A 14,892-nucleotide genomic window follows, 5' to 3' on the forward strand; every position below is an offset into this window, starting at 1 on the left:
GACCCCCCTGTCTGGAACCCCCCTGGGGTTCCAGCCAGGGGGGTCCCCCATGCTAAATGATTAAGAAACCCACGGACCCCCTCACGTTGAGAACCACTGCCGTAGTACAACGGTGTCGCTTCTTCTTGCCTAAAAAAAACAAGTGGAACAGATCTGTTCTCTTTTTTTTTTACGCGTGAAGCGGCGCGCCGTGGTGCGTGACGGAGTACAAATGAAGGGTTTCTCTCTCTCTTCATGTGTTCAGCAGGCGGGTCGCACGGGCATCTGGAGCAGGATCACCTGGCGGTTCTCCGACGGGTGGCACTTGTTGATGTGCCGGGTGAGCCCCGGCGAGCTGTACAGCGTGGCGGGGCAGTACTTGCACGGGTACACCTGGGCGGAGTGCATGAGACGCAGGTGTCTCTCCTGGCCGGCCCGGGTGGTGAAGCTCTCCCCGCACACGGGGCACAGCAGGCGGTCCACGGGACTCAGGTTCAGCGGGCTTTGGTTTGAGTTGGTCTCCTCTGAGGAGGAGGAGGATGAGGAGGAGGATGATGATAATAATGAGGATGATGGAGCCTGGTGCTCTTCCTCCGCGCGCTCCACGTTGTTTTGAAATGCGTGCTCCTCCAGGATCTTCTTCTGCAAGGCTTGGTGTCCCAGGACGTGTTTTCTTAGGTACGCCTGACGCTTAAACCTCTTCCCACAGTACTGACAGTCGTACAGACCGTCCTCCGAGCCGGACTCGGACACGCCGGGACTCGGGGTGTCCCGGTCGCTCAGCAGCTCCACTCTCATGTCTTTGGCTTCCTCGGAGGACGAGGCGGACTTTGGGGGCATTATTTTGGCCATTTCGGATTTGACGCCCTGCTGCTGTGCGCCCGGCATCCCCCCGCCGCCCCCCGCCGCGCCCCCCACCGCGGTGGTCCTGGGCTTGTGCCAGCGGCGGTGGGAGGCGAGGTTCGCCGGGCAGCTGAACATCTTATCGCACTCCGGGCAGCGGTACTCGACCCGCACGATGCGAGAACACTTGTGCTGGGCCAGGGAGAAGGGGTCCACGTAGGCCTCCTTGCACAGCTGGCACACGAACTCCCCGAGAGGCTGGCCTCCTACTCCAACGGACGCCGGCTTCACCTCCAACGGTCCCTCTTTGATCTTGAGACCGAGGACGGGCGACGTCGTCATCTCGTCCTCGAAGTTGAGTTTCCTAATGGCTTTGGGTTTCTTCGAGGCGGGTTTGGTCTTGCGCTCCGCCGCGCCGTCCGCCCCGGCGGGCCTCTTGTTGGTCCTGGCGGCCGTGCTGGCCGGGACGGCGGCGGGGACGATGATGGAGCTGCTGGTGGTCCCGCTGCGGGAGCTGTTGCTGGTGCCGATCTTCAGGTCCACGGGGGCGAACAGGAGGTGGTCCAGGCTGGAGGAGGAGGAGGAGGAGGAGAGGGAGGCGGGGGTGGGGAATGACTCGGCGGAAACGGGCGAGCCCAGGTTTAAACTTCGCTCGAAATATCCTCCCCTGTGGTCGTGCTCCTTGCTGACGGGCCGGGTGGGGCTGTAGAGGGCCTGGTACACCGCCTCGGGGTCTGCGCCGAACTGCGCCGGTTTCTCCAGCCTGGGGACGACCGAGGAGTGCGGCGCGTCCGCGGCGATGTCCGGCGACGCTGCGGCCGCGCGGCGGCGGTGGTCCGCCGGGCTGCAGGACCCCTCCTCTGACACCGGAGGGGAGATGGATGAGGGCTGGTGGTAGTGAGGGGGGAAGGCGGCCGGGGTGAGGTGGTGATGGAGGTGGAGGTGGTGGTACTCCTGATGGGGGTCATCTTCATCTGACCGCGTCCTGTAGGAAACATGTGCGGATTTCTTGTTTCTTTTCACCAGGAATCCTTTGGGCATCTTAACGGCAGAAAGGCACTGAGGAGGAGGAGGAGGAAGAGGAGAGGAGGAGGAGGAGAGGCGGCCGACGTGTCGATGGATCCAGGTTTAGTTTTTAAAAAATGATGGAAACCCAGGCTTGTGTGTGTGACTTTTATCTCTCTCTCCTCTCAATCGATCCTTTTCTGTTGCTGCTGAAATGTTTTCGTCTCCCAGGCATCATAGCTGCACTCTTTTTATGCCGGAATGATGCTATTGTTCTCGCCCCCCTGTTGCAGCATCCACCTCCGCCGGCCAATCACAGGAGAGCCCTGCATCCCGGCGGATTGGGCTGGTGGGCGTGGCTCAGAGAGGCCGGTGGTTCTGGGTGGATGTCGTTGGATGTTGTGCAGAGATAGCTCAGCAGATGTACTACACTGAGGTTTATTACATTTGTGTGTGTGTGTGTGTGTGTGTGTGTGTGTGTGTGTGTGTGTGTGTGTGTGTGTGTGTGTGTGTGTGTGTGTGTGTGTGTGTGTGTGTGTGTGTGTGTGTGTGTGTGTGTGTGTGTGTGTGTGTGTGTGTGTGTGTGTGACCCCTCCCTCCTCCTGCCCTCCTCTCCTCTCTCCTTCCCGACGGAGGCACACGCCGGGCCCTCCTCTTTTTACGGTCTGATGGCTCCCTATACAAATGCACACGTGCCACGGCTTTGTGGCTCCCCTCTGGGGGGTGTGGTGGGGGGGGGGGGGGTGGGGGGGCCCTCTGGGGGGCCACAGAGCTGCCAAAAGGAAATGTCCGTCAGTGCCACGACGATCATCAGAATTCAGAATTAATTTAAGACGGGGAAAGAAAAACATCATTAAATGTTTCGATGAATTGAATACACATGCTGGACCCCAATGGAAACAAGCCATATAGTGCTTTCGTGGGTTTTAATCCTTTTAGCATCCTTTTGTATTGAACTGTAGTTTCTGTGCTTATTTTTGCAAACTGTTAATAAAGTATTCAATCAATCAATCAAAGCAAAGGGTAGCTTGTTTGTCTCAACACAAATCTTAAAGTTACGGTCGGTTTTAATATGATTAAACTGAGACATAGCTACTCCTATCGATATCTATACTGCATACAGCAATAATTATTTGCGCGTTGTGCAGTTTTAAGTTAGGATAAACTGGTCTTTTGTGTGTCTATATAAGAATATATGATTTCACTAGTTTACTTTATTCGTCTGTGCGCATTTTGGACTTTTAAGCACAGAGAGCGATGCTTATAAACGAAGTTATATCCAAACTAACCTCTTCAGCCATTTAGCTCTCTGTTTTATTACACGTTTCATAACGGCTGCTTTCAGAGGCAGGAATAGATCTTTGTTTGGGGCACGTGTCTGTCTCGGTAGTTTAACTGGACATATAAATCAGACATCATCTCTCTGCATACATAAGTAATCAGAAAGAGAGCCTCTGGGTCTCTTTGTGGCCCGTCTGCCCACGCTGTGTGAAAGGCACATTGACCCCTTCAGTGTGAAACGGGACTCACGGCCAATCTGGCCCACAGCGAGGCGCGTGCTGCGCCACGCGTGCGTGCGCGAGACAAAAGGAGCCCAGGGCCCCCACTGTGTTGTTGCGCCGCGCGCCACCGCTTGTGTTGTAAAATGCTGCTGCATAGATAATTCCACAGCAAAATGTAAAGAGCTTTAATGTCTGCTGTCTGTCTGAGTGCTGATGGCTTTGGTTTGGTAAGAATGTAGTGCAGTCCATGCAATGTTGGTTTAATACATATATAAGCTGTGTATAAGCTTAATTCCACTTAATTCTAACTGGGTTTAACTTAAATAATTGTTTTGTTTTGCTCTTGTTTAGTATTTAAGTTTATATAGTTATATAGTGTTGCATTTGAGTGAAAGTGTGCAGCATCCTCCATTTAAATAAGTTTTAAGTAAATCATTTTCAGAATATTCTATTTTATTAGGACTAGATATGTATAGGCCGATGAATAAGTCCTATACATCCTTTAACGGTTAAATAAATATAAATCACAAATGGGCTATAATATATCTTAGGTTTTTTGTGCTATGTTGTTATGTTTGTACTAAAATAAAACCAGGAAAGCATCTGTGTCATTTTAGATTTCTTTGGCTATTCAAAAATAGCAGATATATAAGCTCATAGTGCAACACCGAGTGCCAGCTATGAGCTTGTAGATCTGCTATTTTTTTAAACCGTGAAAATGTTAATATCTTTTAATATTATATATATTTAAAGCGAACATTTGTAACTCAAATCTTTGCTTCTGGGGGTCCCTGGAACAAAATATTTTGAGATGGGGGTCCGCGGCCAAATACGTTTGGGCGGTCCTTGACATGAAAAGGTTTGAGAACCACTGATTATAGGAACATTAAAAGTTTTTTCAAAACACTGTTAGGATTTAGAAGACATTTGTAGAATTGGCCTCAGGGCTTTAATGGGTTAAAAATAAAGGCTTTGGCAGAGGGAGCGCGTGCGCGTGCATTCTTTTCATTCACAGAAGAATTAATCTCCATCGTCGCGCATTGTTCTCCTCATTTGCATAAAGCTGCAGTGTATGAGCAAGTCAAATAAAGACACAATCGTCGAGTAGAGACTCACCTGCTTCAATGCACACCGTTAGCTTTCAGCGGTGGACGAAGTACTCAACCACAGTACTTGAGTTAAAGTATATATAGATAGGCCTATACTGCAGTGGTGTAAAGTAACTACTAAGTAAATATTGGAGTACTGTACTTATAAGTAAAATGTTGAGGTATTCTTCAGTAGGCTATTTAAAATTGTCAATAAATCTTTAATAAATCCACTACATCTCGGAGGAAAATATTGTAGCCTACTTTTAGTCCACTACACAATTATATGAAAACTTTAGTTACTAGTTACCTTGTAGATTTTGATTATTATTACAAAACACACTATATACCACTTTAGCCTATATATATTTCGGCCATTTGAAAATAGCAGATCTACAGATTGGCTAATTTAAAAATACTCTTTTATTCATTTGTGAAAAAAAGTGAAATGCACAATGAGTACTTTTACTCTTGGTACTTAAAGTAGCCTATATTTTGATGCCAGCACTTTTGTACCTTTACTCAAGTATATTTTGACTTCCACTTGTAACAGAGTATAGGGATATATTTGAAAAAGGGTTAATTAATAATGTATGCCTACCTTTTCAAAGTACATTCAGTCAAAGTCAAAGGTGCAATATCTGTCATAGTTGGGTGCAAGTTATACTATCCAAAAAAATCAAACAATTCAAAAAAATACACTTGAGTACAGACTTCATCTGTACTCGAGTAAATGCATATAGGCTGCTGTACCTACTGTATATCTGGTTATTTTAATACTAGATTTGTGATGATAGCACTAGCCTGGCTCTTATATCTGACACATGTTATGCTCAAAACTGTGTTAAGAGGATAGTTGTGCTTGTTGAATAAGCTAAACACAAATTTATGTATGACAAGCCATTAATGAAACGTATATATGGCCATATGGAAAGCACAAATCCAGAATTTAGCCATTTGTAACTCTGAGAGTGTACAACACAATACAACTCTGACTGAGAGTGTACAAATGTGTAATCTATACCACTAAAGTAACACTCAGGATGTTACTGCGCACAAGGCGCCATAAAAAAAGTCATATTTGTCAAAGAAAATAGACCTGGTATAGGGCCTACACTTTGGAATTGTGCGGTCAGATGTATTAAATGTCGCTTTTCATAGACTTAAAAGGCTATATGCTTCAATTCAGTTTTGTTTGTTGTCGGGGAGGGCGGGGTCCTACACTGTAAAAACGGTAAACCTCAGTGTTCATTTAACTCTGATCTGTTAGTAGGGTACTCTGTCAGGGTTCTTTGAACACTCAGGACTGTGACAGTGTGATCTGTTCTGATCTGTTCTGGTTCTATGAACACTCAGGACTGTGACAGTGATCTGTTCTGATCTGTGTGATCTGTTCTGATCTGTGTGATCTGTTCTGGTTCTATGAACACTCAGGACTGTGATAGTGTGATCTGTAGGCTACTGTCAGGGTTCTATGAACACTCAGGACTGTGATAGTGTGATCTGTAGGCTACTGCCAGGGTTCTATGAACACTCAGGACTGTGATAGTGTGGGTGCATGATTGTGTTTGCCTGCCTGCCTGCTGCAGGTCCATTAGTTGTGGCATTTGATGGCATTTTAAAGAGTTCCTCTTTTTCCACCATCCAAACGTCATCTGTCTGCAAAGCGCGCGTGTGCCGTGCATGCAGTGTAGTGGTGGGAGGAGTACTGCCGAAGTGGGTAATGTATGTTTTGTAATAATAAAAAAATACAAAGTAACTAGAAACTAAAGTTTTCAAATACTTGTGGTGGAGTAAAAGTACAATACTTGCCTCTGTGGAGTAGAAGTAAAAGTACTGAAATTTGGAAATACTCCAGTAAAGCAGAAAATACCTCAAAAGTTGACTTAAGTACAGTACTTGAGTAAAAATGTACTTTATTACTTTATTACACCACTGAAAAAGTCCTGTGTTCAAAATATTTTACAAAAGTATTATTAGCATCAAAATATAGCTAAGCTAACGAAGCTAAAGTAAAAGTAGTCATTATGCAGATTAATGGCCATTATTGATCACTTTTAAACACTATTTTCTATTTTGGCTGTTTGAAAACAGCCAAAGTAGCCTAAACTAAAGCGTCAAATAAATGGCTATTTTCAAATGGCCGAAATGTATATAGGGGCTGAAGTGAATGTATGTTTTGTAATAATAATCAAAATCTACAAAGTACAAGAGACTAAAGTTGTAAAAAAATAATATTTTCCTCTTGAGAGGTAGTGGAGTAAAAGTAAAAGTACTGCAAACTGGAAATCCTCCAGTAAAGTAAAACAAAAAAAAGCTAAAAAATGTACTTAAGTATACAGTACTTGAGTAAATGTACTTAGTTACTAGTGCGTGCGTGCTTGCAGCCTTGGGCTCCATGCATCCTGTTTGCTCAGTGGCGCGTGCTGCCATGCGAGGGGAAGCACTGAAGGATCGGCGCCTCATTAGCATACAGCTGCTCCCCCCCGCCCCTCCCCGCCCCCTCCTCCTCCAGTCTCTCTACACTGCAGTGGTTCTCCAACGTTTTAATTTCAAGGACCTCCATAACTCTGAGAGTGTACCAAATGGAACAAAATGGACCCTTATGGGTCTCAGAGTTACAGACCTGTATATAGGGTCCATTAATTAGAACTCCCTCAAGGGACCCTGAGGGGGTCCCTGGACCCCAGTTTTAGAACCACTGCTCTCTATACTATATATTGATGTATTTGGCCACAGACATATGAACATATTTTGTTTCAGGAACCTGCATAAGATGAAGATTTATATTGTTACTTTTTTTCTAAATTAGTCTGAATTGTTCAGCAATATTTTCTAGATGATAGTGACAATAATAATAATAGTAATAATAATAATAATAATAATAATAATTGAGCATAGCAGATCTATACAGTTTGTAACTCAGCTATATCTTCGAAGAGACAAAGCATTAAATGGGGTTAAAATGGTTAAACTGATTTTTTTTTAATGCTATATTAACTAATTTAGCTGGGGACCACATGGAACCCCATAAAAGGATCCCTGGGGGTCCCCAGACTCCACATTGAAAGAAGAACATTGAGAATGTAAAGCCTGCTATGTTTCAAAGGGACAATGAACAAACATTATTGTTGTTGTTGTTTCACAAATATTTTGACCACAGGGGGAACCATTGGATCAAAGCCCAGCTCTGATTTCATTGCTCCACCTACAGGTTGAAAGGTTCATGCCAAGGATGATCAGACAGCATCATTAACCCATTAAGACCTGAGGCCGATTCTACAAAATGTCTTCTAAATCCTAACAGTTTTATGAAAAACGTATGTTAGTGGTGCTCAAACTCTTTCATGTCAAGGACCCTCAAAATGATATGTATTTGGCCACCGACTCCCCCCCCCCCCCCCCCCCCAGGGGCAAAGATTTGAGTAAAAAAAAAAGCCCTTTAAAAATGTATATAGCCTATTCAAAGATTTGCACTAATTTTCATGATTTTTCAAAAATAGCAGATCTACAAGCTCATAGCGCGGCACGAAGAGACACGCCATGAGCTTGTATATCTGCTATCTTTGAATAGCCAAAGTAGAAAATGATACAGATGCTTTCCTGGTTTTAATGGGTTAAAAACTGAAACCCTCTATGCTCTTTTTTCACTATAGACACCAAATCTACAATCTACTAGATCTACTATTTTACTGCGTTTTTTTACCCACATTCCCCTCAGAATAGGGATGCTGGGGTGGTCAACAAAAGGTTGTTTTGCAGAGGACCAATGTCTATGTCAGGGGTCTTCAACGTTTTTCAGGCCAAGGACCCCCTAGCCGAGAGAGAGATGAAGCAGGGACCCCCACTACATACATAACTGTGTTGCAGATTAAACTTTTTCATAGATAGCTTCATAGACTTGTTTGACAGAACTGTCATCAGTGTATGTTGGATTCATGTGTATTTTCAGACATGTAACCACTTAAACCGTCAATACTTAGTCTGCTTCTTTTTCCCTCTACACCAAACCTCTTTGCCGAAAATAGCAGATCTAAAAGCTCACAACGCCTCACGCTGCGAGGTATTGTGAGCTTGTAGATCGGCTATTTTTGGTAAAAGTTCTCCTCAGAATAGGGATGCTATTTTCAAATAGCCTAAGTTTGAATAGGGCTGAGGTGGTTAATGTATGATTTGTAACAATAATCTAAAACTACAAATGAACTATTAACTAAAATTGTCAAATAATTCTAGTGGAGTAAAGTGAAATATTTGCCTCTGAGATGTAGTGGGAGTAGAATTAAAGGTATTGAAAATTGGAAATACTCCAGTAAAGTAAAACAAATACCTCAAAATTATACTTGAGTACATGTACTTAGTTACTTTCCACCACTGCCTGTAGCCAATTAGCTTGTGCAATAGGAGGTGACTGTAATTGTTGTTGCTCACAACAGGGCCACGTATTGTCAATCAATTATTTGTAATTGATTGGGCTGAGTTCTTCATTCTGTGGCCTGGGAGCTTTTCAGCACCAAGGACAGAGACACAGCCCACATTGAAGCTATAGGCCTCGCTGTGGAGTCACACAACACAAACCTTTGTGTCTTCATGCTGAAAACAAGCTGGCACCGTGAACAATGGAACAATTAGACACGTTTAGAACAAAAGGTGTCAGAGTGTTACAGAGGGATTAGTTTTCAAATAGTTCTTAAATGAGTTTGAGCAGAAAGCAGATGTCGACCACTGATTCAAAGTACAAGCTTATCCTAACTGCCTAAACAAAGCTATTCTATTCTGTTCAAACATTGGCCAAACTGTCAAATAATATAAGAAAGAGGTTAAATTTGTGAAAATACCCGATCCACAAGCTCACAAATTAAAGCTCACAAGCATTGCGAGGTGTTGTGAGCTTGTGGATTAGGTATTTTCCACAATATTTATCTGTGGAACTGAGTCGAACAAAATTGAATGCCCCAACTCCTACATTCCAAGTGCTTGTCAGGGTGGGGGGTCCCCAGTTCAAATATGATAATTTTGGGGGGTCACGGCCTGAAAAGGTTGAGAACCACTGTGATAAACAACCGGTGAAAGAAGGAGATGTTGGAATGTTTATTAGGCCTTTGTCTTTCTGGGGTCAGCATTCCCTGGTTTGGAGTGACTGACAAACAGTGTTGTACTGATTTGGTCTCTGACAGCGCGTCTCTGAAGTCTCTGATGCTGTTCAAACACCTGCTGTCCTCCGGACATGTGACATTCCTGTCATCTCTAAAAGCAGACGGACTGGAACAGAGAGCTCAGCCAGCGGCAACATAAATAATCTACTGTTCTCTTTCCACATTTATCCATTTGTACCTAGAAATGTATAAATCAATGCTGAGGATGTGACTGTGCACTCAGAATGGCCTCCTCCCCCCTCTGTTTCTACAGGTTGCAGAAAGAATGTGGTGAATCCATCATGGGTACAAGTACAACCCTGTAGTGACTGCATGTGCACTTTGATGCAGGTGAGTGTCAGTCTATATCAGTTTCTGATCTCATAGAGTAGACTCTACAGTCTGCAATACTTAACCCCTTATATAACTGCTACCGCCTGAAGCACTCATCAGTATACCATCTGAGTAGGGCAGCCATCAGCTGTGTGAAGCTGAAAACAGAATTTCTCCCCGCTGGATTAACCAGGTCTCCCCTTTCCCCCCTGTGGATTGCACCCAAACCTCCCAGTCTCGGGGCAGGCACCCTAACCCAGTGGTTCTCAACCTGTGGGTCGGGACCCCCACATGACAGTGAAGTGACAATTTAAGGACTTTTAAGACTTTTTAATACCTAAAGGAAATGAAGAAAAAAAGAGACAAAGACCATTACTGCATCAAAATTAATCAACAAACTATACTATAAAAACTGGTCAAACGTTGGCCAAATTGTCAAATAATATAAGAAAGAGGCAACAATTGTGAAAATAGCTGATCTACAAGCTCACAACACCTCGCAATGCGAGGCGTTGTGAGCTTGTAGATCTGCCTCAACTCCTACAATTCCAAGTGCTTATCAGGGTGGGGGGGTCCCCAGTTCAAATATGATTATTTTTGGGGGTCACGGCCTGAAAAGGTTGAGAAACCACTGCTCTAAACACAAGGCCACGGAGTCAACCCAGGTTGCTGTTTTTATTTCTATTTTATGATTCCAGGTTGAGCCATAACACAACAAGAAACGCCACAAAGAGCACAGAAATCCATAAATGCTAAACTGTGCTCGTTGTTGTGTTTTTTTTCTGTGTAGAGAGTAGGTTATTATTAATCGCATCACAACAAAATGAAATTTTGTCTGCTGCGTATCAGCTGTGTTAAAGTCCCAGAGGAGGCGTGTTTATCTCTAATTCACTCATCAGAACCATCCCAGCGTCTCTGGATCATCTCTGCAGTCCATCGGTCGGCTCTGTCACGGTGAACATGCCCTGGAATGTTAAACGTTAATTCACCTCCGAGCCACAGAGGTAAGATAAAGTGATTGTTCTATCTGGGAGTTGATTAGAGTCCCTCTTCCCCTCTGTGTTCACCTCTGACGTGCGTCACATTCATTTCTGTATTCATGAGCAGAGGATGACAGCATGCTGCTGGATTACAGATAATAAGGCCAGCGGGCTGCAGGTTTCCTCTGCATCATTCAATTACTGCACAAGAGTCCTCCCATGCTGCAGCTGCTCTGTGGGGGTGAAGAGGAGTGAATTGAGGTACGCTCGCACACGCACACACACAGACACGCACGCACGCACACACGCACAGACACACAGACACAGAGAGACAGACACGCACATACACACACACATTTTTCTTTATATCCTTTTGGGGCCGTCAAAAGCTGTTTAAAAACGCTATTATCATCATTTGTAACCGTAAACCTTGACCCGTACCCCTAACCCTTAATCCTAACCCTAAACCTTACCCTAAACATAATCCCCAAATGCCTCATCCTAAACCTTATACCCTAAACATAATCCCCTAACCCTGACTCCAACATGAGTCTTTTACACATTTTCTTGGCCATGAAAATGACCCTTTCCCTCATGGGGACCTGACAAATGTCCCCACAGGGTCAATTGTGACAAATCTTTAGTATTGTTGAGGGTTATGTTTCACAGATACAGAGGGAGGAGACACACATAACCATAGACAACACCAACCAGCATATCGTTGTTGTCGGGCAGAATCTCCATATTTTAACTTTTTGTGTTTTTTCATAAATGAATGCCCTACTTGATCATACTACAGTGTCACACAAAAGTATCCTAAATAGCAGATCTACAAGCTCGAAATGCGACGCCAAGCGACGCATTTTGAGCTTGTAGATCTGCTACTTTTGCTATTTTTGAATTTAAATCCTGAAAAGTACCATTTTTGGACATATGAGGTTTCCACCCGACAGAGACGATATGAGCCATAATAACATATCGACAGTGATTTAACCATTTAACCACTTAAACCCTCTAGTCATAGAGAACCGGACTTGAGTTACAACTGTACTTTGACCGCTGTTTTCCGTCTACTCCAAATCTCTTTGCGACGCGTTGTGAGCTTGTAGATCGGTTATTTTTGTTGAATGTTCCCCCCAGAATATGAATGCTGGGGTTCAACTGTTAGCCACTTTAACCCTGGCATCCCAATGTTGGACATGTCATTATAGGCGAACATCCTAAAAAATAGCAAATCTATACAAGCTGCTATAGATCGTCTATTTTCGCCATGTGACATGTCATAATATGATGAAGTATTAAAATATCAGAGAACCGGGGTTACGAAAGTAACCTCAGGGCTCTAAGTGGTTAATAGTCCATGCATTTCACACAGGGAGTGGGCCTATACGCAACAAAAGAACAACACAGGAAGGGAATGTCCATCTTCTGTTTGGCCGCGGGTTCACGGAAGATCATAATGATATTGATAATCACTCCAATGACTCCACGAGAGAAAAATGAAATCAGAGCCATCGCTCAGCGACTCCATCGTATGAGGTCACCATTATCCTGATGTAAGATGTGTCACCATGAGGGATGAACTCTCACAGAACTTAATGGGCCACATCCTTTATCTATTGACACAGGGATCCACACAATGGCCATTGTTCTTCTTACATGTCCTCAGACCTATTAGCGGATATTATCATTCATCTAGAGATGCCAGCCAGTCCTGACACTACAGTCACTTATAGTTCTCTAGATGCAGAGATAGTTTCATGTGTACGCCTCACGGTGGTACCTTTTGTACACTGGAAATAATGGGCCAATATACTGTAATTGGCTCTCTGTATCTCCTTCTTGTCACCCTCTTTTCATAGATGCTAGCAGATATGTTGTTTACTTGTTCACATATTCTTTATTATTTAGATTGTTTTTTCATAATCTCTCAAGCAGTGTATTTTCTTTGACTTTACTGGAGTATTTCCAATTTTCAATACTTTTATTTCTACTCCACTACATCTCAGAGGCAAATATTGTACTTTTACTAAAATTATTTGAAAACTTTAGTTACTGATTACTTTGCCAAATTATTACATTATAAAACACACAGTAACCACTTTAGCTTATACAAAGGCTATTTGAAAATAACCGATCTACAAGCTCACAAGCTTGTGAGCTTGCAGATCTGCTATTTTCAAACACTTTAGTACTTTTACTTTTGGTACTTTAAGTACATTTTGATACTAATACTTTTGGACTTTTACTCAAGTAAACATTTTCCACCACTGCTCTCAAGACAGATTCAGAGCTCCGCAGCTGAATCTGTCGGCAACTCCCATTACAACGTGTAGAGTTGTTATTAGGAATGAAAACAAAGGAGCACCACCGGAAGAGAAGGGCTGAAGGAGAGTAAACGGGCCGTCATCCGGTCTCTTCTTTTTTCTGCCGATGGGTTCCCAGATAGATTTTTTGTTGCACTATAATAATGTGACTATTTACCTTGTTTTTTGTTGACTAGGGTCCATGCTTTGTCTGATCTCGCACTCATAAATCGCTCCGGACAAGAGCGTCTGCCAAATGCCTAAATTGTAAATTGTAACTGCATAAGAAGAAGTAGACTGTAATGGTGTCGCTTGCCGATGAGAACTGATTGTCAGGTTAACGACGAGTCGCTCTGATTATGTCTGGTGGAAATCGTGTCGATCTCAGCCAGTCCAGAATGTTCAATGTTCATGTCCTCTAAACAAAGTTTTCTCTGCTGAGTTTCATTGGCAGTGTTATCACGGTGGCTGTCCGTGGTCCTGAACTGCTGCCTTGGGCTTAACACTACAGCTTCAGCTCCGGATCCAAAAGATCCATTTGGTGTCTCCTTGGGACTCAAACTTACAAAAATACATGCCGAGCCTTATTTAAAAAATAGTGAAAATAGCCGATCTACAAGCTCACGATTCGACATGTTGTGAGCTTGTAGATCGGCTATTTTCACTATTACATTTTTTTAATTTGTTGGTCCTCATGGAACTGTTTTTATTTATTTATTTGCTCATGTTTTTATTTTGAGATTCTTTGAATATTTTAAAATAATAATTTCAATTTTAATATATATATATATACAACACATCATTAAAACAGTTACTATATGTTAATCAACGTTAAAAGATATATATATATTATGTCTAGATTTTTTTCAGGGCAAGAAAAGGTTAGTGTTAAGAAAAATTAAATTGCACAGTAGTTTTCCCATATGATTGTGTGAATAATACAGTTATTGCAGTAGATAAGATGTATATCTATATATATATAAATAAAACACAAAAAGAAAGATAATGTGTCTGCGAACCAAAAATGGGTTCCGACCTGTTCTTTGGGAACCACGGCTGTAGATGAATGCTTCATAGTTTTCTTACAGTACATCTATAGATAAATGCTTCATTTAGTTTTTACAGTACGTCTTATAGATGAATGCTTCATTTTGTTTTTACAGTACAGCTTACACTGTAGGAGATGAATGCTTCAGCCTCAGGCCACATAAAAGCGACAGACTGTCTTGCTCTGCCATCGGTGTCCCAGAGAGCCTGAGGAGATGCTGAGCTCAGACAGACCTCATGAATAGTCAGACTTCATCAGTCTGATTTGCTGATGGGAGAAAAACCCAAGAAATAGATGGCGCTGATTTAAATTATTGGCCTTTTAGCAACAGTCTTCATACAGTTGATGTTTTGCATCACTGTGGCTTGTATGTTTAACTTTGGATTCAAATCTTGACCACTTGAACTCTATACGCTGTTGATTGATTGATTGAATACTTTATTAGAAAAAAGCACATGAAGGTACAGTTCAATACAAGGTCAGCTAATGGGAATAAAAAAAACCCTAAGAAAGTAAAGCCATTGGCTTGTTTCCATTGGGGTCCTTCGTACTCAATTCATAGTGACATTAAATGATAGACAGATATACACTACTATGCAGAACATCATAAAAACAGTTTAGGAAAAAGAAAAACAATAAATATCTACAGTAAACAGTTCGAGGCTATAGGTTTTGA

At 43.0% G+C, this 14,892-nt stretch overlaps 1 protein-coding gene across 1 annotated transcript; it reads right to left on the minus strand.

Annotated features, from left to right (window-relative positions):
- Nucleotides 1-200: 200 nt before the first annotated feature.
- insm1b (insulinoma-associated 1b) lies at nucleotides 201-2,019 on the minus strand. Its single transcript, XM_080414782.1, has one exon. The coding sequence runs from the start codon at nucleotides 1,861-1,863 to the stop codon at nucleotides 241-243; it is 1,623 nt and encodes a 540-aa protein (XP_080270908.1). The 5' UTR covers nucleotides 1,864-2,019; the 3' UTR covers nucleotides 201-240.
- Between the last annotated feature and the right edge of the window lie 12,873 nt (nucleotides 2,020-14,892).

Source organism: Gymnoscopelus braueri, assembly GCF_963280865.1.
Source record: "Gymnoscopelus braueri genome assembly, chromosome: 19".
In the NCBI taxonomy this organism is placed as follows: Eukaryota; Metazoa; Chordata; class Actinopteri; order Myctophiformes; family Myctophidae; genus Gymnoscopelus; species Gymnoscopelus braueri.